Source organism: Vipera berus, assembly GCF_964194415.1.
Source record: "Vipera berus genome assembly, chromosome: 2".
Classification (NCBI taxonomy): Eukaryota; Metazoa; Chordata; class Lepidosauria; order Squamata; family Viperidae; genus Vipera; species Vipera berus.
The window spans coordinates 261,910,446-261,937,758 of record NC_138203.1 but is presented as its reverse complement, the minus strand read 5'-3'; the positions used below and the strand labels follow the sequence as shown (position 1 = coordinate 261,937,758).

The 27,313-nt window shown below is 43.4% G+C and overlaps 1 protein-coding gene across 3 annotated transcripts; it reads right to left on the bottom strand.

Moving 5' to 3' along the window:
• Window positions 1–1,322: 1,322 nt before the first annotated feature.
• On the bottom strand, window positions 1,323–20,185 carry LOC308663787 (zinc finger protein 197-like). Of its 3 annotated transcripts, XM_081320476.1 has the most exons (6): window positions 20,091–20,185; window positions 14,101–14,529; window positions 12,903–13,017; window positions 12,726–12,793; window positions 11,034–11,163; window positions 4,070–7,257 (listed from the first exon to the last, which is right to left on the bottom strand). In XM_081320476.1, exons 2-6 carry the CDS (start codon window positions 14,515–14,517, stop codon window positions 5,207–5,209), a joined length of 2,781 nt encoding a protein of 926 aa, XP_081176602.1. In that variant the 5' UTR covers window positions 14,518–14,529; window positions 20,091–20,185; the 3' UTR covers window positions 4,070–5,206. The 3 variants fall into 3 exon arrangements, with proteins under 3 accessions (XP_081176603.1, XP_081176602.1, XP_081176601.1); XM_081320477.1 differs by lacking the exons at window positions 4,070–7,257; window positions 20,091–20,185 and adding an exon at window positions 1,323–3,784 and having other exon boundaries at window positions 14,101–14,687; XM_081320475.1 differs by lacking the exon at window positions 20,091–20,185 and having other exon boundaries at window positions 14,101–14,687.
• Window positions 20,186–27,313: the final 7,128 nt, after the last annotated feature.

The window sequence follows — 27,313 nt, the reverse complement described above, 5'->3', positions numbered from 1 at the left end:
CTCTGTTCCTACACCTGCTGCCATTCCCTAACGTCGTGGGAATGGGTATTATGGGTATTATGCAGTGCATATTGTGCTGCCACCATATGGTTATTTGTGAACTACAACATTTATGTCAATTTGTTCAGCCAACTCCTCCCATTTGTGACCTACTTCCTCTTTCTTCTTAACCCTGAATGTTCTATCACTTCCGGGGCACCATTCACATGCGGTCTCCTCTCATGGTAGGACCATTACTGTTTTTGACCTTGAAATACCGTCCATTTCATCATCTACTACATCTTATCTGCTGTAATCTTCTCTGCATGCAAATAAAGGTCTTGTGGATGACAAAAAGGTAATTTCATGAGTTCTGCTATCTGGCAAAGGCTGTTAGCAGTGATAGTATCTACTTATACAGGCCAGGCACAGGGGTCTCAGCAAGGAGATACATCATTAAACAACAGTTAGAGTCAGAATACGTTTCTCTTATTCACTTTCTCTCTTGCATTCTCTTTCACCTCCTTCATTCATTCATACTAGACATAATTGTTTTTTCCATTTGATCGCTTATTCCCTTCACTTTCTGCAGACTGACCATTGCTTCAGAATTCGAGACCCTTCTTGGTTTTTCTTGATTTAAGCATGTTAGGACCTTTGTCTCCAGTGGGCACAACCATCTCAGGAGGCGACCTCAGACCGCATATCAGCAACAGTTGCATAGGTTGATGTACTCCAAGTTTCAAGAGGAGGGCCCCTATAATACTTTCTCAGCCCCAGCACAAACTACTTTTCTTTTCTGTTCTGGCTGCCTCTTGGCCCTTTAGATTATTGATAATTATTATTGGTTGATTGTTAATAATGAGCCTCTGCATCTTTAACTATTGTAAGTTCACTGGCCCTTTCTTAAATTTGAGATACCATTAAAACTTTATTCAGGCAACTCAAGCTGAGGCTTCTTGAGGAAACAGTGCTTTAATTGATCAAATAAAACAGCTGGGTTGCAAACAATCTGGAACCCTGGAAGAGTTACATCCAGAAGTGCCACACCTTATAAAGCATTGCTTTATAAACTTTGCTAGCCAATGAAAATCAGACAACAGAGCCATTACATGATAAGTGTTTGGAACGTGGCTCAAGATCCCAAAACAAAGTCACTTGGAATTCCAGCAACAAAGTTTTATTTAAAAAGAAGCATCTGCAAAGGCTTGGTGAACTGAAACACACACACAGGAGTTCAGTCGCACCTTAAACAGCTGTTTGACACATTTTTATATCCTGCTCCCTACACAGATTCCCCCCTCCCCTATCATACTCAACGCCCCTTCCCTAATCATCCAATAAATTATCCAAACCGCCTAAAACCACTGTCCCTCTCATGTTCCAGGAAGCTCCTTTGTACACATCATATCTATCACCATCTAATTTTCTATTAACAAAGCTCGGCTCCTATAGTTATTTCTGTATTTCCTCTGCTTGTGGTTTAGGTTAGCTACAACTACTTGTCAGAATTTATGACTTTCAGCTGGCTTCTTCTATCGATCTTTAGACTCATTAGAAATTTCTGAATAATAATCTATTCCTTTCATAAGGAAGACATCAATCATTCTTGTACACTCCCTTATTCCTTTCTTCAGTACATCCCATCCATGTACGTTTCCCACACTTGTGTGAAATTTGTCCCTGACACAAATGCTGATTATAGAAGCGAGACAGAAGTAGTTAGGCTAAACAATTTCTTTTTGTTCGTTACAGGACCCTTCATTCCTCCCTTTTTAATTTTGTAACAGAATGCGTTCTGTTACTTGGTGACCAATGACATATATTCCTTTGTTATTGCGATGATAGTCAGAACCTTGGCTGGCTTATGGGGTTTATCACTACTTACAGAGGATGCTATGACCATCATCCCTGAGATGATAACAGGAATCAAACATGGCAAAACACTAACACAACCAGAAAAATTTCCCTTCGCCAATCACCAAAGATCTCTCCAAGCCAGCTTGCGTCCAGGGCATCTGTCCAGGTTTCCAAAGAAGCTGGGTGTTATTTCCTCAGCATGCAGGCAGCAGTGTGTAAAAGGAAAGCCAGACACCCCTTGTTTTCACAAAACTTTTTTTCTTTCTTTTTTAAATAGTATTTTATTAATTTTCTAATTTTACATTTAAGTATTTAAAAAGCAACGCGGTGGGTAGGTTAATCAATAGTTCAATAACATACAAAAATCTTTAGTACAAACTTCAAGTTATAACATTAAATATTTCCTCTCTTTTTCCCTTAATATCTACTATCTCGTATTTAAGCTACTACAGTTCTTATTATATCAACTAACTGAAAACATCATTATTACATTTATCAATAAATTTTTAGCTTATACATATCTTAATTACTTTTACATTCAATCTTTATAGACTATCAATGTCCCGTTATTGACTTTTCCCAATTTTTAGTTTCCCATCAATATTCAAATTTAACATTTGATATTTTTAATTCCCAGGCTTTAGGTAACAGTTTCCCTCATCTCAATTCATAACAGAATCTAATATTCAAAATACAAATCTTATCTATTTGAATATAGTCTTGTTCTATTTCCTAAAAGCTATCTATTTCCCATCACATTAAATCATCTAATTAATAATACAGTAAAAGGTTCCCCTGCACATGCATGCTAGTTGTTTCCAACTCTAGGGGCCGGTGCTCATCTCCGTTTCAAACCCGAAGGCCAGCGCTTGTCTGAGGATGACTCCGTGGTCATGTGGCCAGCATGACTAGACAACAAAGGCGCACGGAACGTTGTTACCTTCCCACCGTAGTGGTCCCTATTTTTCTACTTGCATTTTTACGTGCTTTCGAACTGCTAGGTTGGCAGAAGCTGGGACGAGTAACAGGCACTCACTCTGCTACGCGGCACTCGGGATTCGACCCGCCAAACTGCCGACCTTCTGATCCATAAGCTTAGTGTCCTAACCCACTGAGCCACCGCATCCCTAATAATACAATATCCCCTTTAATAAATCAAAACCATTATATATATTGTCTGGGTTAATCAATAAAGCAAACATATTCATACTTTTTCTTTGGGGTCTAATTTTTAGATATTAAACAAATAGAATCCTTATTTTCAACTAATTTCCAATTTTAAATTTAATGACCCAAATTCCCCTTATCTCAACTTCTCACTTTAACCCTCTAAGTAGTAATATGAAATCCCCTCTAATAAATCAAAACAATTTTCTTCAGCCTCATTCTGGCTTTTTTCCTTTGCCAACTAGCCTCCCATGTCAGTGCTCTTAGATTATCAAATAGATCTCCATTATTGTACATATTATTTGAAATAAGGGAGATCATTTAGTTGCCAACTATTCAATTTCTTTAATTGTTTAAGTAAATTAGTCCTTCCATTGACTATCATGTCATCTCATTTTTCTTATCCACTTTTTCCCTTACCTTGCCTTTCATTTCTTTCTTCATTCATCCCTGTTTTATTTATCCCTCATAATCCTTCTTTTTCTAGTTTATTGTTTATTACGTAGGGAATACACCTCAGGAAGATGTGCTTGCAGGGAGGAGACAAGATGGCGACACATTAGCAGCTCCTGAAATAAAAGTTCTGGCTTGTGACAGGCCTTATCTCTTCTGGCTTACCTCTATGACCCAAAAATTGTCATTCAGAGGCAAGAATCTGGACTAGCCACAGCAATGATACTGGGACCCATCAATCCATAGATCAGGAATGAACAGAGAAAAACTAAAGTACAAATTTAACTGCAAGACCTGAAGATTCCAATGGTTTGAAGAGATTCTTCTGGATTTGTAGGTGACAATGCAAGAGGGGGAAAAAGAGAGATTTAGCTACAATTAGTGAAAGAATATAGATGGAGCGAAAAAAGGGTTTATAAAGAATTCAGTTAACCTCTCTGCTCTTTTCAGTCTTACTGTCCAGTTTGACACAGAACTGACAATTAAATAAAAAGCTTCAAACATGAGCTTCTCAAATCCTTCCAAAAACTTTCATGTGTTAATACATTTTTAAAGCAACTAAAAAGTTTAATACATGAGTATAATACATGACTTGAACATAACCAAAGCATTGATATTTAATTTTATTTAAATCAAATTTACTTCTTCTCAGCCCTCATCACACTATAGAATAGCAAAATGCTTGAAAAAAAATTGCACAATCACTTGTGGGGCTTCTGGTCATTCTGGCTTCGTCTTTGAGAGAGGAATTCTTCATCGTTTCAGCTCTTCCCAGATGCTAAACATTGATGGGCATGTGACAATTTCCTCATACATCTTCAGGCCTTGGAATGAATAATGTTCCCTCTTTCTCCATAGATACTGGTTGACTCAGGTCTCAGTTGTACACTGAGAATGCAAATTTGATTACTTTTGGGGTGCCCCAGTTCTACACCAAGGGTATACATTTGATTTTTCTTTTATTTTTTCATTTCTGCTTGGGGAAGCAGCACCTTTTGAATGTCTTCACATCCTTTTCAGAGCTGTGACCAAGTGGGAAAAACATGACAATTGGGGAGCAGGAAGCACATTACTAAAAAAATAAAATAAAATGAACCTGTATAAACATAAATTCAAAAACCTATAGATAATAATTATAATGGCACATGCCCATTGTTTTTATTTTCGTTACTAAATTCATCTCTCAGTCTAGGCCTCTAAGTTAGAAGGATGAAACAGACAAAAAAACCCAACCCTTGTTTCAGAATTCAGTCTGTGTACATTGGAAATCCACAGACTAAGCTCACTAAGTCTATAATTAGCATACATTCTCACCCAAATGTATCTTTGTTTTGGGGATTGACTTCTCACGTCAACACATCATGTTACGGGAAGTAACAGTATGGTGTCGGCCGAAGCCCTTTCCACACTTTATAGGGCTTCTCCCGTGTGTATCGTTTGATGGGATGTAGGTTTATTGCATTGACTGAAGGTCTTTCCACATTCCATGCATTTATATGGCTTTTCTCTTGGGTGGACACCTTTGTGGGAAATAAGAACATTATGTTCGGCAAAGCCCTTTCCACGCTCCATGCATTTATATGGCCTCTCTCCCGTGTTGATTCTTTTATGGGAAATAAGATGTGTATTTCGGGTGAAGCCCTTCCCACACTTCATGTATTTATAGGGCTCCTTCCCCTGTCTGTATCCTTTGATGGTGTGTATGGTCACTGCTTCTCCTGAAGCCCTTTCTACACTCCATGGATTTCTATGGCCTCTCCCCTATGTGTATCCTTTGATGGGTTGTAAGATGATACTGGCTGATGAAGCCCTTTCCACACTCCATGCATTTATATGGCTTCTCCCCTGTGTGGATCCTTTGATGGGATGGAAGATCACGCTGTTTGGTGAAGTCCTTTCCATACTCCACGCATTTATATGGCTTCTCCCCTGTGTGGATCCTTTTATGGGAAGTAAGATTACAGTGTTGGCTGAAGCCCTTTCCACACTCCGTGCATTTATAGAGCTTCTCCCCTGTGTGGATCCTTTGATGGGATGTACGGTCACCGCTTCTCCTGAAGCCCTTTCCACACTTCATGAATTTATCGGGCTTCTCTCCTGTGTGGATCCTTTGATGGATTGTAAGTTGACCCTTTGTTCTGAAGCCCTTTCCACACTCTGTGCATTTATATGGCTTTTCCCCTGTGTGGATCCTTTGATGGGATGTACATTCAAAGCTTGTTCTGAAATCCTTCCCACACTCCATGCATTTATATGGCCTCTCCCCTGTGTGTATCCTTTGATGGGATGTAAGTTCACTGCTTGCTCTGAAACCCTTTCCACACTCCATGCATTTATATGGCATCTCCCCTGTGTGTATCCTTTGATGGTATGTAAGTTCACTACTTGTCTTGAAGTCCTTTCCACACTCCATGCACTTATAGGGCTTCTCTCCTGTGTGGATCCTTTGATGGAGTGTAAGATGAGTGTTTGTTCTGAAGCCCTTTCCACACTCCGTGCATTTATATGGCTTTTCCCCTGTGTGGATCCTTTGATGGGATATAAGTTCACTGCTTGTTCTGAAATCCTTCCCACAATCCATGCATTTATATGGCCTCACCCCTGTGTGTATCCTTTGATGGGATGTAAGTTCACTGCTTGTCCTGAAGTCCTTTCCACACTCCATGCATTTATAGGGCTTCTCTGCTATGTGGATCCTTTGATGGGATGTAAGATGACCGTTTGTTCTGAAGCCCTTTCCACACTCTGTGCATCTATATGGCTTTTCCCCTGTGTGGATCCTTTGATGGCATGTACGTTCCCTGCTTGTCTTGAAGCCCTTTCCACACTCCATGCATTTATAGGGCTTCTCTCCTGTGTGGATCCTTTGATGGGATGTAAGATTAGTCTTTGTTCTGAAATCCTTCCCACACTCCGTGCATTTATAAGGCATCTCCCCTGTGTGTATCCTTTGATGGCATGTACGTTCACCTCTTGTTCTGAAATCCTTTCCACACTGCATGCATTTATATGGCTTCTCTCCTGTGTGGAACCTTTGATGGATTGTAAGTTGACTGTTTGTTGTGAAGACCTTTCCACACTCCATGCATTTATAGGGCTTCTCTCCTGTGTGGAACCTTTGATGGATTGTAAGTTGACTGTTTGTTCTGAAGCCCTTTCCACACTCTGTGCATTTATAGGGCTTCTCCCCTGTGTGTATCATTTGATGGGATGTAAGTTCACCTCTTGTTCTGAAATCCTTTCCACACTCCATGCATTTATATGGCTTCTCTCCTACGTGGATCCTTTGATGGGATGTAAGATGACTTGGTTTGCTGAAGCCCTTTCCACACTTCCTGCATTTATATAGCTTTTCCCTTGTGCTTATTCTTTTATAAACAGTCTTATTTCCATCCTCAGTGCATTTATTTGGCTTCTCTCCCATGTGAAAACTTTTCTGTGACATAAGAGACCCAATTTCTTGAGAAAGTGTGAAAGTCCAATTGTAATTTTTTCCTTTGTCTTTGGATATATAATCTTGTCCTTTGACTTGGGATTGATAGTGCTCATTTACATCTATTGTATCTTTGAATAGTCTTAAACTTTTCCCAATGTATTTTTTCTTTATTTTTCCTTGTTGATCAATAAAGTCCTGCATCTGTGCATCAATGGAAGATGAGCTTTCTTTATTCCAATTATTTGAAGTGTTTCTTTCCTGCCTTTGGAATCCCGTCTGAATTGCAGGCTTCTCCATTACGTCTCTTTGTTTGAACACTTTCATTAATTCTCCAGCGACTTTATTGTCATTCTCATTATCACCTTGAAAGGGAAAGAGAAATGAAAGTGATAGAAATGTTAGGGGAAAAGATCACTCTGTCAGAAATCAGATAGGGGAAAAGATCAGTCTGTCAGAAATCAGATAATCCCTGAGTTATGAACCTTCTCTTAGCGAATGTTCCAATTTACACGATAATCTCCCAGTAGTGTTTACGAAAAACTCGTGAAATTACGAATGTTTCCACACTATGGCAATCATTCACTATTAGGAATGAGCACAGTAGCACTGCAACATTCACCCTAGCTATTTCCTCCCCCCGCACTTCAGTCTCCCTAAACCAGAGGCTGGCAACCTGAAACAGTGAAAGAGTCACTCGGAACCGGTTCCGTCACACACACAAAAAAGTGGGAGCCGCAAAATGTGCGTGTGCATGCATGCATGCATACATATGCGTAAAACAAGCACCAGCTCTGCCCCCATTTCTTTCAAACACGAAGGCAGCAACTCTCCAAACAGGGCAGCAGAGGTTTGGAGAGTTGCTGCCTTCGTCCGCATTTCTTTCATAAGCAAAGGCAGCAGCTGTCCAAATGGGGCGGAGGAGGTTTGGAGAGTTGTGCAGGTCTCCAAACCTCTGCGGCCCCGTTTGGAGAGCTGCTGCCTTCGCGTTTTGGAGACCTGCGCAGCTCTCTAAACCCCCGGCACCCCGTTTGGAGAGCTGCTGCCTTCTTCCGCGTTTCTTTCAAAGGCGGAGGAAGGCAGCAACTCTCCAGATGGGGCGCCGGAGGTTTGGAGAGCTATGCAGTTCTCCAAACCTCCACCGCCCCGTTTGGTGAGGTGCTGCCTTCGTCCGCATTTGAAAGAAACGCGGAAGAAGGCAGCAGCTCTCCAAATGGGGCGGAGGAGGTTTGGAGAGTTGCGCAGGTCTCTAAACCTCTGCGGCCCCGTTTGGAGAGCTGCTGCCTTTGCGTTTTGGAGACCTGCACAGCTCTCTAAACCTCCGGCACCCCGTTTGGAGAGCTGCTGCCTTCTTCCACGTTTCTTTCAAATGCAGATGAAGGCAGCAACTCTCCAAACGGGGCGCCGGAGGTTTGGAGAGCTACGCAGTTCTCCAAACCTCCACCGCCCTGTTTGGAGAGGTGCTTCCTTTATCCGCATTTGAAAGAAACGCGGAAGGGAGCAGCTCTCCAAACGGGGCGCTGGAGGTTTGGAGAGTTGCGCAGGTCTCCAAACCTCCACCGCCCCGTTTGGAGAGCTGCTGCCTTCGTCCGCATTTGAAAGAAACACGGAAGAAGGCAGCAGCTCTCCAAACGGGGCACCGGAGGTATGGAGAGCTGCGCAACTCTCCAAAACGCGAAGACAGCTCTCCAAATGGGGCTGTGGAGGTTTAGAGAGCTGCGCAGGTCTCCAAACCTCCGTGGCCCTGTTTGGAGAGCTGCTGTTTTCATCCGCATTTGAAAGAAATACGGATGAAGACAGCAGCTTTCCAATCCTCCGGCGCCCCGTTTGGAGAGTTGCTGCCTTCATGTTTGAAAGAAACGCGGAAGAAGGCAGCAGCTCTCCAAATGGGGCGCCGGAGGTATGGAGAGCTGCGCAGGTCTCCAAAACACAAAGGCAGCTCTCCAAACGGGGCCGCGGTGGTTTGGAGAGCTGCCTTCTTCTGCGTTTCTTTCAAACACGAAGGCAGCAACTCTCCAAACGGGGCGCCGTTTCTTAAAAAAGCAGACGAAGGCAGCAGTTCTCCAAACGGGGCCGCGGAGGTTTGGAGAGCTGCGCAGTTCTCCAAACCTCCTCCCCCCATTTGGAGATCTGCCGGCTTCGTCCATGTTTGAGGAAGCCAGCAGCCCTGCAAACGGGGAGAAGGAGGTTTGGAGAGCTGTGCGCGCAAGTCTCCAAACCGCCGCTGGCCGTTTGGAGATCTGCTGGCTTCCTAAAACATGGACGAAGCCGGCAGCCTTGGAAACGGGGCGGAGGACGTTTGGAGAGCTGCTGCCTTCGTTTGCATTTCTTTTGGCCCCGAAAGGCATCAGCTCTCCAAACCTCCACTGCCCCATTCTCTCAATGGGACTTTTTTGCAGAACGGCAGAGGAGGACTGGGAGCCACATGAGACGGCTTAAAGAGCTGCGAGTCCGGAGCCGTGGGTTGCCGACCCGTGCCCTAGACACTAGGACTGTGGGTATGCACCTTTGCTTTCTTGGCTGTTCTAGGCCTTTGGTGCTTTCATAGAAAATGGAAGCCTAAAGTAACGCAAGATCACATGAGATCAGTGATGTGAGATCTCACACTACTGATTTCGAATGATCTCACAGTAGTTTAGGCCTCTTTTTCTGCAACAGAGAATTGAACAGAAGCTGGGGGAGGCTTCCAATTGCCTCCGGAGGCCCAATTCGGCAGAACAGAAGCCAAGGGCGGTGGCCATGTGGCTCGAGTTCAGGGTGGGGGTGGGCAGGAGATAGGCACCACAAGCATCGTGAGAGTTCAGGCACTCATTCTCTGCAAAAGAGGATGGGTACCTGAACTCGCAAGATATTACAGCACATAGGAGCTTCCGTTGACCCTCCTATGCCTCAAATCCAGGAACCCGGCAGAGAAGAGATGGATCTTTTCAAGGTAAGTCAATCTGCCATGGCAGAAATGGAGGGGGAAGCATAAGATATCTTTGTGAATCGTGGAGGCCTTGGGGGCCTGTTCCATCACTAGGCCTTCCATGGCCTTCCCCACCGAGATACCTCATGTGCAAATAATGAACCGCTTATTTCCCCATGCATTCAATTAGCAAATATGTGGATGAAAGCAGGAGGTGATCTTCTTTGAGGTACAAGATTTATTCCCATGAATTTTTGAGTTACAAATGAAATGGGCAGGCTCCATTATATTCGTAACTTGAGGACTACCTGTAATTGCCTTCAGGTATTTTGCCAGATTCCAATATATTGTATGTTTGTATAATTATTACGGTTTGGTATAGAAATGATAATACCACTATTCATAAAGCATAAAAACTTGTAAAAGGCTGTGCTGGACCAATATGTAACTCTGGTCCATTATATAGCTAGATTAGGAATTAAGAACTGTGTTAGAGCATTTAGCATTTAAAGGGTTAAACGCTGTCTCTTTAAGAGATGGACTCTGGGAAATGTAGTCTACTTGTTAGTCAGTCCTATATCTTATCTAGTCAGTGGGAGGAGCTTCAAAGTTTATTACAGGATGTACTGGCTACGTGCCAGGGTGGTTAAAGCCCTTGTCTAATCAAGCATCATGCAAGCTTCGATTGGCATCCGTAACCATGCCTAGCTGAGATGGGGAATTATTCCTTTTTACCTACGAGAATGGACAGATATGACTATGACTGGATGTATCTACTGCAAAGTAAGTCCCTGCTTAGAATTCCTGGACAATAAATATTTGTTTAAAACCATTTTCATTTGAGTTTATTCTGTCTGGATCAGAACTATAATGCATCTCGGTTCCCGGTTCCAGAATAAAGGCATTAAGTCAAAAAACATGAGTGGCAATTCTTGATAGGACTGATACGGAACCATCTGGGCCAAAATATTTGAAAACTGTTTGATGAAGTTTGGTATTACTGCAAACCAAGGAATTACTTTGTTACTAATATGTTTAAATAGAAATACAAAAAACAAATACAGATTGCCATTGACCTATTTCCTTAATAGGAGCAGTGGAACAGCATGACTTTTCCTTCTCCCTCTGAGGAGAGGATATCTATTTGGAGATGATTTCATAAGAAGCAATCTGTGGCATCTGACTACAAAGTGTCTTCCTGAACTGCCTGACTGCAGAATAGGAAACCCTTACCAAGAGAGGCCACGTTCTTATAATTGTCCAGCATGACTTCCCAATGCAGCGTTTTTTGGTGAGGATCCAGCAGAGACCACTCCTCCTCTGAGAAATACAAAGCCACCTCCTCAAAGGGCAGAAGACCCTCCTGAAAGGCAAAAAAGTACAGAACAGATTGAGGAGGAACTATAGGATCTATCCTATTGTTTAGAAATTCCCAAAGCAAAGCTATGAACTAAGGTAAATGGCTATGTTTAGTGGGATTCCATAGTTTAGGTGAGAAAGTGGACAGAAGAAAAAACTTTTGATTGAAGAAATGTTTTAGACAGGTTTCATCAACTTGAATGATTTTGTAGGACTTTCAGTGCAATTCAGTTAAGTAACCCCAATTTCCTTCTGGATCAACCTCAAGATCCTTCTGGATTTACCAAATATCCAGCCAGCCAGCCAGGATCAATTCATCCATCCTCAATCAAAAGGGACTCAGTGTCAGGAGACAATCAATTAGCAGGTGGCCCTTGGAAAACCCACCAATCAGTGACACTAACTTGTTTAACCTGGGTTTAAAGGCATAAATGTCTCTGTAAAGGAAGGGATTCTTTGTAGAATTTTATGAAGTGGCTAAGAAGGAGCAATCCTGTTCATCCTGAAGACCTTCATGAAAGAGCTGGGAGAGATCAGCCATGGATCTGTGTTGTGTGCCATCAATATCCAGAGACTCTGCCCCTCCTCCGATTGCAAGGAAACTGCTAGTAGTCTGAGCCATTGAGTAAATAAGAAAATGGAGAACATTTTTTTGAGGAAGGCATTTCTTAGCCTTTGCAAAGCTGGATAGTTTGGCCTCCAAATCCAGGCAGGACTCAGGGGATTAAAAGGTATTTTGCAAGCCAACAGGGCCTTGATTATGTGCACTTTCAGAACAATTTTTATTTGGAGGAATGTCCTGGGATTATAAAATCTTTCTTCTTAATCACTTATTTTCTTATCAATGATGGTAAATAAAACTTTTAAAAATGTTAATATCCCGGTGTGAATATTAAATACTTTTGAGGATCCTTGCACAAATGCAACTCAAAGAATTACAGAAAGAATGGGTGCCATGAAAATATCTGTAAAACATTATTTACTGAAAAGTTGGGAGAATAATTACGGGAAAGTGTTTTGTTTTTAAAGTAGTAGTCTTAAAAAAAAATCCTAAAAAAATCCCCAATCAAAAGCTGAGGGGACAATGGAAGAAGACAGTAGACAGTAGACAGTAGTCCTCTACTTACAACAGTGATTGTTCAAAGTTACAACAGCACCGGGAAAAATCGCTTATGCCCAGTTTACACACCCACGACTGCTGCAGCATCCCCGTGGCCACATGACCAAAATTCGGATGCTTGGCAACTGACTCATATTTATGACGGTTCCAGGGTCCTTGGGTCATGTGATCACCTTTTGTGAAGTTCTCAGAGCAAAGTCAATAGGGGAGCCAGATTCACTTAACAACCATATTACAAACTTAACAACTGCAGTCATTGACTTAACACATGTGGCAAGAAAGGTCGTAAAATGGAGCAAAGGTCAGTTAACAAATGTGTTGTTTAGCAACAAAAATTTGGGTTTCAATTGTGGTCATAAATCAAGGACTACCTCTACTATGTACATCAGCTGATTTCCTGAGGGAAAAGGAAAATACAAATCTAGTAAATGAATGTTTACTCTTACCTGAGCTGGAGGTTCAATCATGGTTTCCGTTCCCCCAAAACAAAACGTCAACTTCCTTCTATTCTGCCCTGTGAGGGAGATAGAATTTCAAGAAGCATGATTAATGAAATGCTATAGAAAACACAGAAGATAAGAAAGTTAGGATTTATCAGAGGAATGGAAGGATCTTATTATTACCTCTTGAGGTGTCCTGATTTGGATCTTCCTGAGAGATCCTCCTGAAAAACAGTTCTTGAGGGAGATTTGAAGGATGCCTCATTCTTTCAGGATCTCTGATGTCCATTGTAAAGGACTTGACATAGTATGAAGGAGAAAAGAATTAATGGTCATCAAACATCATGAAGTGGTTTTTTACTGCAAAGCACTCAGTATCGATCAATTAGGCTGAGAAGTAAGAAATAAATGGCTCTGCAAGATCTTTCTTCTAGAAAGGATAAGCAACTATAGAAAGATTAGTGAAGCATGTCCACATAGTATGAATGCCAGGGAACTCTGGTATGGATGTATTAAGAATTTGAATATGTTGATCCAATGGCAAAGAATTTTGTGTATAATATAATGCCTGAACAACAGGAAGATATTTGGGTGAAAACTTTAAAATTTCTATTAAATTATAATTTGGAACAATTTTTTTTAAAAATTATGTATCAATTCTATTTAATGCATGATAACCGGCCAAAGATGTATAAAGGAAATTCAAATACATGATCAAAATATAAATGTAAACAAGAAACCTTTTTCCATTTTGGTGGACAAACCAAAGAAATACTGGTGTAAGATTTATATTTTACTGCAGAAGATTCTCAAAGTGGGTATAAAAACAAAACCAGGGACTTTAATAGACAAAGAGATTGAAAAACAATCTCAAACTTTGCTGTTTTATATGTTGAGAGCATTAAGAATGCTTTTTGCACAAAAACGGAAGGATACATTAATTGCCATAATGGAGAAGTTGCTGGAAAAACTGACGGACCTAGCAGAGACGGCAAAATTAACTGCTTTAGTTAAAGAAAAGAACACATCCAACCTTGTTTCTACTTGGAAATCACTTCTGGATTTTTATCTTGGGATAAAAAAAAAAGTTATAGAATGGCTATATTAAGGATGGAAAAGTAGAAGTCAGAGGTTGTCATGTTACCATTTTATTTGACTGCGGGGGAACCTTTACCTTTACCTTAAAGAGTCAAAGTCAATCTTTTTCCTTTTCCCCTTTACCCTATACGTCTTTCTCTTCAATTCCCACCAGTTCCTACTATTTTCAGTTTTTTGTGTTTTATATTTTGATAAGCTTAATGATATTTTTAAAAGGAAACAAAAATTTGAACTTATTGTTATATTCAAGTCCTTCTGGGCTCCCAAGAGGAAGTCCTCTCACCTGCAACTCAGCCTGCTCCTTCTTCTCCTCTGCCTGGCTCAGGAGGAAGCCTTCCACCAGGGCCACCGCCTGGGAGCTGCTCTCTGCTCCACACTCCCGCACCCAGCTCTCCATCTGCAGGGGCAGAATGGCCAGGAACTGCTCCAGAACAACCAGGTCCAGCATCTGCGCTTTTGTGTGCTTTTCTGGTCTCAACCATTGGCTGCAAAAGTAGTGCAGTCGGCTGCAAAGTCCTCGGGGACCCTCATCCTCCTGATACCGGATGCTCCTAAAATTCCAGGACTGAAGTGGGGAAAGGATGGTTCCATCGTCCAGGATCTTCTGGCCAGTTCTTGCCCAGATCTCCTCACCGATTCCAGACTGAACACTGGAAGGGCCTTTTTCAGTTCCCCCACTTGCTAAAGGAAGGCTCGCCATTCTTTCTCCGTCCTGTAACACAAATCCAAATGAGTTCAAGGAAACCAAATTCTTTTTCATTCATAGCAATGTTCATCTAGCCATGGGAATCAGAACATGCCATTAACCCTCTTTGCCAAAGAGAAAACTGTAGGAAGAAAAGTCTCTATCGTGGTTCCTCCAAGCGGGGAATAAACATGGCAACTGCTTTGGGAAGAAGGTTCTAGTTTATTCCCCGCTTGGAGGAACCATGATAGAGACTTTTCTTCCTACAATTTGGCACCCCAAGATGGGACTCCAAGCTAACCTCTCCAATAGACTGAGACTGGTAAGCCCATCCTGCCGGCAGCAGACCCCTTTGTGTCTGTGGATGGATTTTCCAGGCCCTGCCCATGTGGAGTCAGGGTAGTAAATGGAGTTTTGGGTTTGAGCTCAAGGGCTGCTTTGGAAAGAAGGTGAAGGTGAGTACCTCCAAATTTTAACTTTATTTATTTTTTATTTTTATTTATTGCACTTATATACCGCCCTTTCCCTGAGGACTCAGGGCAATTTACAGGGAGTTAAAATCAACCATACAAAAGTTAAAACCCAATTTAAAAAAAAATTAAATCGACCCTGTACTATTAAAAACCCCAATTAAAATGAATGTCTCCTCAGCCTGGGCCCGAGAGCTCAAAGAGCCAGGTCTTCAGGCCCCGGCGGAATGATCGGAGGTCGGGAGCAGTCCTCAGCTCCACCGGCAGCTGGTTCCAGAGGGCAGGCGCCCCCACTGAGAAGGCCCTATCCCTGGGTGTCACCCGCCGGCAGTCTCTTACCGGCGGGACCCTGAGCAGACCCTCCCTGTGGGAGCGCACTGGGCGAAGGGCATTTGATGCCGGCAGCAGGTGTTCCCTCAAATACCCCGGACCCAGGCCATGTAGGGCTTTATAGGTGATAACCAGCACCTTGAATTTCACCCGGAGGGCAACCGCAAGCCAATGCAGCTCACGGAGTAGAGGTGTTACATGGGAGTATCGGGAGACCCCCATTACAACTCGCGCGGCCGCATTCTGCACCAGTTGAAGCCTCCGAGTGGTCTTCAAGGGCAGCCCCATGTAGAGAGCGTTACAGTAGTCCAAACGGGAGGTCACAAGCGCATGAGTAACTGTGCGTAGGGCGTCTCAGTCCAGATAGGGACGCAACTGGCGCACCAGGCGAACCTGTGCAAAAGCCCCCCTAGTCACGGCTCCTATGTGATCTTCAAAATTGAGCCGTGAGTCCAGGAGGACGCCCAAGTTGCGAGCCCTATCAACGGGGGGTAACACCTCACCCCCCATCGTTAGAGGTGGAATAACTTGGTTAACCCGATATGCCGATATGCACAGCCACTCAGTCTTGGCAGGATTGAGACGAAGCCTGTTTCTCCCCATCCAGACCTGAACCGCGTCCAGGCACCGGGACATCATGGAGAGGGCATCGCTGGGTTGGTTCGGGGTGGAAAGAAAAAGTTGGGTATCATCAGCGTACTGGTGATACCCCACCCCGAAGCCACGAATGATCTCGCCCAGCGGCTTCATATAGATGTTGAACAGGAGAGGCGAGAGAACCGACCCCTGAGGGACTCCACAAATGAGAGGCCTCGGGGCGGATCTCTGCCCTCCCATCAACACCGACTGCGAGCGGCCCTGGAGGTAGGAGGAGAACCACCGTAAAACGGTGCCTCCCACTCCCAACCCCCTGAGACGCCGCAGCAGGATACCATGGTCGATGGTATCGAAAGCCGCTGAGAGATCTAATAGGACCAGGACAGAGGAGCAACCCCTGTCCCTTGCCCTCCAGAGATCATTCACCAGCACGACCAATGCCGTCTCTGTGCTGTGTCCGGGCCTGAAACCCGATTGGTACGGGTCCAGATAATCAGTTTCCTCCAGGAACAGAGGGAGCTGATGCACCACCACACTCTCAACAACCTTCGCCAGAAAGCGAAGGTTGGAGACTGGACGGTAGTTGTCTAAAACAGCCGGGTCCAAAGCAGGCTTCTTGAGAAGGGGTCTCACCACCGCCTCCTTCAAGGCGGCAGGGAAGACACCCTCATTCAGAGAAGCAGTTATTACTGCATGGAACCAGCCTCGTGTTCCCTCCCGAGCCGCATAAGCTAGCCAGGAGGGGCACGGATCCAGCAAACAGGTGGTGGTGCTCAGTCTCCCCATGATCCTGTCCACATCATCAGGGGAAACAGGGTCGAACTCAGTCCAGATAACGTGCTCAAGACCGCCTGATTCCTCCACATCAGACTCTGCCCAGTCAGAGTCCAGGCCGGTCTGGATCCGAGCGATTTTGTCCACCAGATGATGACTAAACTCCTCGGCTCGTCCCTGTAAGGGATCCTCCCTCACCTCCTGGTTAAGGAGGGAGCGAGTCACCCTAAACAGGGCGGCCGGGCGATTATCTGCGGACGCGATAAGGGCGGCAAAGTAGTTAGACTTCGCCGTCCTTATCGCTGCAAGATAAGACCTTATAAAGGTTCTTAACTGCAATCGGTCGGATTCGGATCGGCTGGATCTCCAACCGCTCTCTAGACCTCGTCTCCGATGCTTCATCTCCCGGAACTCCACAGAGAACCATGGGGCCCAACGGGATCTGCGCCGGGTCAGAGGTCGCATGGGTACAACGCAGTCAAGTGCCCTGGTGGCAGCCGTTTCCCAGGCCTCCACCAGAGCATTGACTGGGCTGTGGGTAAGGGTGATAGGTATAGGCCCAAGCGCCCTCTGGAAGCCCAGGGGGGTAAAAGAAATGTGTGTATGTTTCTGTGTGTGTGAGTGAGAAGACCCTTTTTCCAATCACAGTTGGATTTTGCTCCCTCTGGCCTTTCCTAGCCGCAGAAAGGATCTGTTCGAGTTGCAGACCCTGGAAAGTATGGGGGTTTGGCCAGAGCGTAGGACCTTTTGTTAAGGAAAAGGGAGAGACTGTGTGGAAAATGGAATGGAATGAGAGAATTGGATTTGGGCAACTAGCTGGTTAAGCCCTGTAAGCAAAGCAAAGCAAAGTTAGGAAATTAAGCCCCGGGCAAGGAGCGTCCCTTACCTCTGGAAAGCAAGCAGAGGTCCTCCCAGACATTTGAAGTCTGCAAACAGTGGTGGTGAAAAGTGAAGGTAAAGCCGGTAAGAATGTCCCGTACCTTCTGCAGGGGAGCAGAAGGTCCTCGACAGACCCCTTTTTGGTCTGAAACCATGGTGGTAGATGCCTAAAGGAGCGTCCCAGTACTCTGTGAGGGATCCAGAGTGCTCTTTGGGTCCCTTTTTGACCCAAAAACTGTGGAGGTAGGCGGAAGTCTCACAAGGAGGCTTCAGTGCGCCAAACCCGATAGAACCAAGGGGGGATTCTAGTTAAAGGGTCGAGATAGGCTTCCCGGTAAAGCTTGCTTGAGGCCTGGGACGGGAATCAGCTACCCGTTTAGGCAGGTATGAAAAAGAGGTAGGTAGAGAAATTATATATATAAAGAAAATGGACTTTGCTAGGGCTTTGCTGGGAAACCAATTGGCTAAATAAAGGTACTCAAAGGGAAAATAAGAAATAGTGCCTCTCTCTCTCTCTATGCAACCACGTGGTATGTTTAAAATATGTGCCTTCCCTAATTTATCTGAGATTTATGGTGGGAATGACTAGGATGTGTAAAATTAAGACTTCTGTTTCGTTTTCTGTTCTCTTGTCTTTGTGTGTATATGTGTGTCAAAGTCTTTGTGTGTGAGGTAAATGTGACTGACTGTTAACTGTCTCTAATCCAAAGAGAAAAGAATGTTAAACTTCTGCTAGAAATTCTTCTTAAAATAAGCTACCAAAATGAAAATACCCTCACTCTGTCTGTCTGGCCAACAGACAGAGTGAAGAAAAATGTGTTTGTTTGTTTGTTTTTCTTCTCTTTCTCTCTATGTACTCTTAAGAACAGCCCAAAGTTAGCAGGAGGGAATGTTTTTAAGTTCATCTGCTGGAAAAGTTTCACTCTTGCATTTAATAAGAATGATAAAGTTGGAAGGGACCTTGGAGGTCATGTAGTCCAACCCTCTGCTCGGGCAGGAAACCCTATGCCAACTTTATCAAATGCCTTACTGAAGCCCAAGTAAACTGTATCAACAGCATTCCTCTGGTCCACTAATTTTGTCACTTGGTCAAAGAATGCGATGATAAGATGTGTTTAGCATGATCTGTTTTTGACAAACCCATGTTGGCTTTAAGTAATGACTTTGTTTGCCTCTAGATATTCGTTGATTTGTTGTCTGATTGTCTTTTCCAGAATCTGCCCAGGTGAGGTCAGGCTGATAGGTCTGTAGTTTCCTGGATCTATTTTTTCTTTCGTTTCTTCTTTTTAAGAGGAAAAAAAAGGGAACTACATCAGCTCTTTTCCAGTCCTCTGGTAGTTCCCTAGTGCTCCAGGATGGAACAGCCTTACTTGGATACTGGCTAACGTTAATTGGATGTTACAAATTACAAACCTGGATGCACTGAATTAAGAGCTAAGGCAGGAAACAACTCTTGAAAATGGGCAGCCAGTGGTTAGGTACAGAGGCAAACCATGGCTGTGAAGATTTTTGGGAGCAATGTGCAAATCTGACTGGAAGCTAAAGGTGACATCCAACATTTGAAAATAATTGGCACAGAATATTGGTAACTATAAATTTCTTTTCCACCTAATTTTTGCCCTGACTTTTTAGAACTTTATGGGCAGGAATCTTTTTTCTGCTGCCTCCATTAGTGTTTTTCTTTTTGCATTAACAATTTAAAGTTTGCTTACCGAGTATCCCTGATCAGACCAATTTTAATCTTGTGCCAGTAAGTGTGTCATTCACACACTTAGGGCACAAAGGGGGGGGATTGTGGGAAGTCAGCTCCCCAGAGAAGGAAATATTAAAAGGGCAGGAAAATATATTTCCTAAAAGGATCTTAAAAAGGCAGAAAAGCATGCCCAGTTTTTCTTAATAGCCCCAAGTCTCCCTCCCCCAAGCAGAAACCAACTCTATAGAAATGCAGATATAAACCATTCAGGGAGGTTGAAACTAAGACTTCTAAAATCTACATACCCCTGCCCCAGGGAGGTGGGCTGGGACAGACAACCAGCAAGAATCCTAGAGTGGCACACCTAGGCTCAGGACAGAATACGTGACAAAGGAAACACAAAGCTTGAGACAGGAAATAACTCCAGACAATAGAGTCCAGGGGGTGTAAAAACCCACTACCCACATGTGCTCACCCCTTCTTTTCCTGTTGGATCCATCTTTCTGTCTGCCTTTCCTCTGCAATAAACTACAGCCTTCTTCCCAAAGCAGTTGCCATGTTTATTCCCCGCTTGGAGGAACCATGATAGAGACTTTTCTTCCTACATTACTTTCTCTCTAAAGAAGATTGCATCTCTCTGATAGAAAATAAATTCCAACAACTAGAAAGTAGTGGATTGGATCGTTCATCGATACTCCTCCCCATAGAAGGAAGTATTTTTCTGGCCTGGTAAACTGATGACATTAATCAAGAAGATTCAGTATATTTGGCATTTTGGATCATTTCTATATTGCTTTTACTCACAAGGAAAGACTTGCTTTTTAAAAATATAGATCTACATTTACCTATAAGCAGGGTTCACGCAGCATACAAAAACTCAGAACTGGTTAACAAAGCATGAACATTCAGTTCACAAAAAATGTAATGCCATTCAATTGCACCTGGATTAGGATGCTCCATTTCTCTTCCTTCACACAGGAAGGCAGGTTCACACAATGTGTCCTAAGCACAAAAAGGTCAATCAGATCCAGGGGCTCAGTTCACATGAAACACAAAGGCTTAAATGCACAAAGCTTAACATAATCATCTGTTTATCCTCCTAAAACAAATTGAGCTTCAGAGGAGTCGAACCTAGTTTACTGTCATCCAGCACAGAGTGAGAACGTAGGCATAATCTTTTGCATTTTCAAACCTTTTCTTATTTCCTCCTTGAGATTTGCCATGCAAGCTCTCCCACTACCCAGGAAATAGGGCGCGTAGGACTATTCATGCCCCCCCTTTCCTTTCTGGCATCTGGATTTCTTCCTGAGGGCAACGTACGTGGTCTAGACTAGCACACACAGAGAGAAACATACACACAAACACAGACAAACAACCCCCTTTGTCACCTGTGCCTTTTTCCTTCAAGACTTCCTTGCAGCCTTTTAAACCGCCTGCGAAGTTCAAAGGGTTAAAGCGGGCGAGTCCAGCATCCTAGAAAGGCAAGGCTTACTGACGTCACTTCCTTCCCAACCGGCCACAGCGGCCCAACGCTGAAGTGCGTGGAGTCCCTTTCTCTTTGCAGAGGCCGCCCTCTGGTGGATTTTATGTGAATGGAAAGCGCTCCTGGAACAAGGAGAGACGGAGCATTTCCCATGCGGGGGCAGGAGTTTCCCTTGATCAGGAAGCCGCCTCAACCTGCTTTAGGCAATGTTACACTTCCGAAGAGTGTTGTATTTAAAGCTTATGGTCACTCACACTCTCACAGCCCTGGGAAATAGGCAGTTTCACCCACACACTGAGGGACAAATCGTTCTTTAAAATACAGGGAGACTGAATTTAAAATAACAGACATTTACTGGTTGTTGTTGTTAGCTGCGAAGTCGTGTCCGACCCATCGCGACCCTATGGACAACATTCCTCCAGGCCTTCCTGTCCTCTACCATCTTCTGGAGTCCATTTAAGCTCACGCCTACTGCTTCAGTGACTCCATCCAGCCACCTCATTCTCTGTCGTCCCCTTCTTCTATTGCCCTCGATCTTCCCCAGCATTAGGCTCTTCTCCAGGGAGTCCTTCCTTCTCATTAGGTGGCCAAAGTACTAAAGAGCAGTCAGGATTGATCTCCTCTAGGACTGACCGGTTTGATCGCCTTGCAGTCCAAGGGACTCGCAGGAGTCTTCTCCAGCACCACAGTTCAAAGGCCTCAATTCTTCGGCGCTCAGCCTTTCTTATGGTCCAACTTTCACTACCATACATTGCAACTGGAAAGACCATAGCCTTGACTATACGCACTTTTGTTGACAGGGTGATGTCTCTGCTTTTTAGTGTGCTGTCTAGATTTGCCATGGCTTTCCTCCCGAGGAGCAAGCGTCTTTTAATTTCTTGGCTACAGTCCCCATCTGCAGTGATCTTGGAGCCCAGGAAAATAAAATCTGTCACTACCTCCATTTCTTCCCCATCTATTTGCCAGGAATTGAGAGGGCCAGATGCCATGATCTTGGTTTTCTTAATGTTAAGCTTCAACCCAAGTTTTGCACTCTCCTTCTTCACCTGCAACAAGAGGCTCTTTAGTTCTTCTTCACTTTCTGCCATTAGAGTGGTATCATCTGCGTATCTTAGGTTGTTGATATTTCTTCCGGCAATCTTAATTCCAACTTTTGATTCATCTAGCCCTGCCTTTCTCATGATGTGCTCTGCATATAAGTTAAATAGGCAGGGCGACAGTATACAGCCTTGCCGGACTCCTTTCCCAATTTTGAACCAATCAGTGGTTCCGTGTCCAGTTCTCACTGTTGCTTCTTGACCCGCATATAGGTTTCTCAAGAGACAAATAAGATGGTCTGGTACTCCCATCTCTTTAAGAACTTGCCACAGTTTGTTATGATCCACACAATCAAAGGCTTTAGCATAGTCAATGAAGCAGAAGTAGATGTTTTTCTGGAACTCCCTAGCTTTCTCCATGATCCAGCGTATGTTGGCAATTTGATCTCTAGTTCCTCTGCCTCTTCGAAATCCTGCCTGCACTTCTGGTAGTTCTCGATCCACATACTGCTGAAGTCTAGCTTGTAGGATTTTAAGCATGACTTTACTAGCATGAGAAATGAGTGCAATGGTGCGATAGTTTGAACATTCTTTGGCACTGCCTTTCTTAGGAATTGGAATGTAAACTGATCTTTTCCAATCCTGTGGCCACTGTTGAGTTTTCCAAATTTGCTGGCAAATTGAGTGTAGCACTTTTACTGCATTGTCTTTTAAGATTTTGAATAGCTCAGCTGGAATACTGTCACCTCCACTAGCTTTGTTGTTGCTCAGCTTTTCTAAGGCCCACTTCACTTCACATTCTAGGATGTCTGGCTCGAGGTCAGTGACCACCTCATTGTGATTATCAGGGACGTTAAGCATTTACTGGTACAACATATATATTTGTTCTTTTTCACAAGTACACACACACATCCATGCTCATCCATACTGACCTAAGTCCTTCTCGAGTAGGCTGGCTGTCACTATCCATAGGGACAGAAGCTGCCAGCTGCCAACTCTAGATGAAGAGGAATTCAAAAAGTGTTTGTACTTCAGGATCTTTTCCCTCCAAAAAATTTCTTGCTTTTTCCTGATTCATCAGATGACAGTTATTCTTGTTGATTTTCAAGCCTGGTAGCTATTGGTGGGATTTGGAGAGAGCTTTCATCTCAGCTCTTGTCCAATTTCTTTTGTCTGGATTGAGTGATATTTTTACTTTCTTTCCTTAGTGACTTAGTTCCTTCTTATCTGTTGCTAAGATGAGAACTTGGGATGCATCTCTTCCTTCTTAAGTTCAAGAGCCCTCCACACTGGAAGAATCTGGCCACTTATCCTGGCCCTTTCTGGATCTCTCTCCTTCAAGAGTTCTGCGCAGCTCAAATGCTCAAGAGAGTGAATACAGCATCCTAAAGATGCAAGACCCGTTGATGTCAATGCCTTTCAATCTCCCCTCTGGAAAGCACTGTGTGGCGTTCGCCCTCCAGTGGCTCAATGATGGAAGGCCATTGTGTTGCCTTCTCTTTGCAGAGGAGCCCCTGGTGGATTCTCCGTGCAAGGCAGGTGCTCATGTAAAGCGGGAAGAAAAGGTACATTTCCCATGAGAAGCGAGGAGGAAGGAGGCTGATGTCCGCCCTGAGCAAGAAGCCTTGTGAATCCATGTGCTTTTGACAATATAAGACTCCTCTCCAAATATCTATTTTTAAGAACGATTCTGTAGAAACCACACCCCTGAATAAAGGTAACGGGGGGATCAAAGGAACAGACACAAAATGGAATATAGTATTCCTTGTACTCAAGAGGGTCACAATAATGCTCTCTTTGTTCTGCATCCCATAAAAGAGATCAGTGGGAAACTTGACAGGCTTTCAACATTCTGTTATTATATCTCACAACAATATCATAGAGCTCCAATAGGCTTTGTGGTGCCCAATTCTTGGCCTTGCTTGCCTGAAAGGGCTGGTACCCTCCCATTGAACAGATCCTTCAAGGAAGCAAACTGTTGAGCTCCTTGGCAATCACTTTCTGGCCAGGTTGCAATGTAGACATTGCAGTAGTTGCACTTATACATCATTATGGAAATATCTGTCGAGAGAGATATCTATTCTGTGTGTGCTCCGTGGATGTCACAAAGGTGCTTTTTCAAGAGGCAGCTGGACTTTCTTCTTTTTCTTTGGAGACATTTTGCTTCTCTTCCAAGAAGCTTCTTCAGCTCTGACTTACATATTATCATACCTAGTTATAGAGCAGGATGGTGGCTCAATGGTTAAGACATTAGGCTTGTCAGGTGAGAGCATAATGGTGCTCTGTGACACCATGCTGGCCACTTGACCGCAGAAATGTCTTTGGACAGTAGTGGCTCGATGGGCTTGAAAACGCTGATGAGCACCGCCCACCTACCAGAGTGAAATCCACAGGGCCTCCTGTACCCAGTTAATAAACACGTCTCTAGGGAAAACTGGTGATGTGGTGGAATTAGTGAAGTAGAGATTAGATGGGAAGCAACAGAAGGGTGATCTCTGTAAGATGGAGTAGTTTTGAGTTTATAGGGCTCATGATTCCAGGGAAATTTCATCTTTGGGTTTGATGTATCAATACATGATTCAGAATTTAGAGTTCTACCTCCTAGACTCACTGGGTGGTCCTGTTCATCAATTTTTAGCTAATTGCAATATGGTTTTTAATAGAAGTTAGGTTGCACAAAAATGAGAAAATCCATCAGAAGTGACGGCCCTCGGAGATGTAGGCAAAGGAACCTGGATGAGACATAAACTACACAGCAGGACAAAAAAAAATTAGGCAAGAAGAACAATCTGCAGAACAGGGTTTAAAATTAGTTGGAATCCGAGTAACTTTCTCAGTATAATTGACTTCAACCTTCAACTATTAAATTTCTTTGGTTCTTGTTTAATTAAATAACAGTCCTCCCATGGATATGTTGTGATCTCATTTTGTGCTGTTACATCAGCCATAAAGTATTATGCAGTGCATATTGTGCTGCCACCATGTGGTTGTTTGGGAACTACAACATTTATGTTAATTTGTTCAGCCAACCCCTCCCATTTGTGATGTACCTCCTCTTTCTTCTTAAGCCTGAATGTTCTATCCCTTCTGGGGCACCATTCACATGCGGTCTTCTCTCATGGTAGGACAATTACTGTCTTTGACCTTGAAATACCGTCCATTTCATCATCTACTACATCCTGTCTCCTGTAATCTTCTCTGCATGCAAATAAAGGTCCTTGTGGATGATAAAAAGGTAATTTCTGGGAGTGCATCTCACTTCAGACAATACCCTCACCACCATGAAGTAAAGGAGAAGCCTCTTGACATCATCCAGGCATCTGATGATATCCCCATCACATGTGATGATAACTTAGGCAGCACAGTGTTTTATACCACACATGATGACAACAAAATAGCCATGTCAGTTGAAGACAGAGAATTCATCAACATAATGGACACTGAATTCTCCAAATATGTCTAACAGCTGGGTTGCACCATTACCTCTTCATGCCTCAGGAGAAAGCACAGCTGAGGTCTTCAATCTTCAAGATCCTGACAACGATCCAGAGATTTGTCCTGACATCAAGACCCTTCTCACCAGATCTGAGCAGAGAGCCATCATTGACTGTCAATGCTTTGAACAGTTCTCCAACTGGACAAAGCTTGTACGCATTATTGCAAGGTTAGTCCATATTGCACAATGCTATCACACCAAATCTAGTGACACTGAATGTCAAGGCTGGCACTTCTGCCAAAAACCTCTCTCTGCAAAAGACAACTGCCTCTGGAATCGATGGAAGATGGAGTGTCTTTCTCTTTTGCAAGGACGCAGAAAATGGCAACATCAGAACCCCAATCTCCAAGTTGGAGACCTTGTTCTGCTCAAGGACCAACAAGCTGAAAGAATTGAATGGCCCAAGGGACTCATTGTGAAAGCCATTCCCAGTGATGATGGGAACATACGTAAAGTGGAGGTAAAGGTTGCAAGGCAAGGCACCATAAACTTTGGTCAGACCCATCACAGAACTTGTCTTGCTTTTGCCCCTTGAAGATTGAACTCGTCGCCTTTCCTTGTTGGATCCTGAGTTCAAGAAGAAAAGTGATTTGAACTTTAATCTAGACTATTTGAGGCCTGAAATTGCAGTTGTTATTGTTGCAATATATGCATGTTCCTCTTTTATGTCTTTCAGGTCTTGAAGACAACAAGCAAATCACAAAATATTTATTTGCATTTGAATAACTATCATAGGATTATATAGTGGTATTTTACAATACCAGACGGGGAGTGTGCTGTTACATCAGCCATAAAGTATTATGCAGTGCATATTGTGCTGCCACCATGTGGGTGTTTGGGAACTACAACATTTATGTTAATTTGTTCAGCCAACTCCTCCCATTTGTGACGTACTTCCTGTTTCTTCTTAACCCTGAATGTTCTATCACTTCTGGGGCACCATTCACATGTGGTCTCCTCTCATGGTAGCACCATTACTGTCTTTGACCTTGAAATACCGTCCATTTCATCATCTACTACATCTTGTCTGCTGTAATCTTCTCTGCATACAAATAAAGGTCCTTGTGGATGTCGTTTCTCTTATTCACTTTCTCTCTTGCATTCTCTTTTACCTCCTTCATTCATCCATACTAGACATAATTCTTTTTTTCCATTTGATCGCTTATTCCCTTCACCATTGCTTCAGAATTCGAGACCCTTCTTGGATTTTCTAGATTTAAGCATGCTAGGACGACAGAGAATGAGGTGGCTAGATGGAGTCACTGAAGCAGTAGGTGTGAGTTTAAATGGACTCCAGAAGATGGTAGAGGACAGGAAGGCCTGGAGGAATGTTGTCCATAGGGTTGTGATGGGTCGGACACAACTTCGCAGCTAACAACAAAGGACCTTTGTCTCTAGTGGGCACAACCATCCCAGGAGGCAACCTCAGACTGCATATCAGCAACAGTTGCATAGCTTGATGTACTCCAAGTTTCAAGAGGAGGGACCCTATATTATTTTCTCAGTCCCAGCACAAACTACTTTTCTTTTCTGTTCTGGCTGCCTCTTGGCCCTTCGGATTATATATAATTATTATTGGTTGATTGTTAATATTTAACCTCTGCATCTTTAACTATTGTAAGTTCACTGGCCCTTACTTAAATTTGAGATACCATTCAAAGTTTATTCAGGCAACTCAAACTGAGGCTTCTTGAGGAAACAGTGCTTTAATTGATCAAAGCAAACAGCTGAGTTGCAAACAATTTGGAACCCTGTCAGACTTACATCCAGAAGTGCCACACCTTAGAAAGTTAGTAGCATTGCTTTATAAACTTTGTTAGCCAATGAAAATCAGACAACAGAGCCATTACATGCTAAGTGTTTAGAATGTGGCTCAAGATCCCAAAACAAACAAAGTCACTTGGAATTCCAGCAACAAAGTTTTATTTAAAAAGAAGCATTTGCAAAGGCTTGGTGAACTGAAACACACACACAGGAGTTCAGTCACACCTTAAACAGCTGTTTGATACAGTTTTATATCCTGCTCCCGATGCAGATTCCCCCCTCCCCTAT

Bases quoted from the DNA above. Each gene is read 5' to 3' on its own strand.
- LOC308663787 (XM_081320475.1), bottom strand. From the start codon at position 14,577: ATGAAAAAGAATTTGGTTTCCTTGAACTCATTTGGATTTGTGTTACAG. The intron at 12,794-12,902 runs GTAATAATAAGA...TCTCCCTCACAG, and splicing joins AAATCAGGACACCTCAAGAG to GGCAGAATAGAAGGAAGTTG. The intron at 7,258-11,033 runs GTAAGGGTTTCC...TTCCCTTTCAAG, and splicing joins TAAGAACGTGGCCTCTCTTG to GTGATAATGAGAATGACAAT.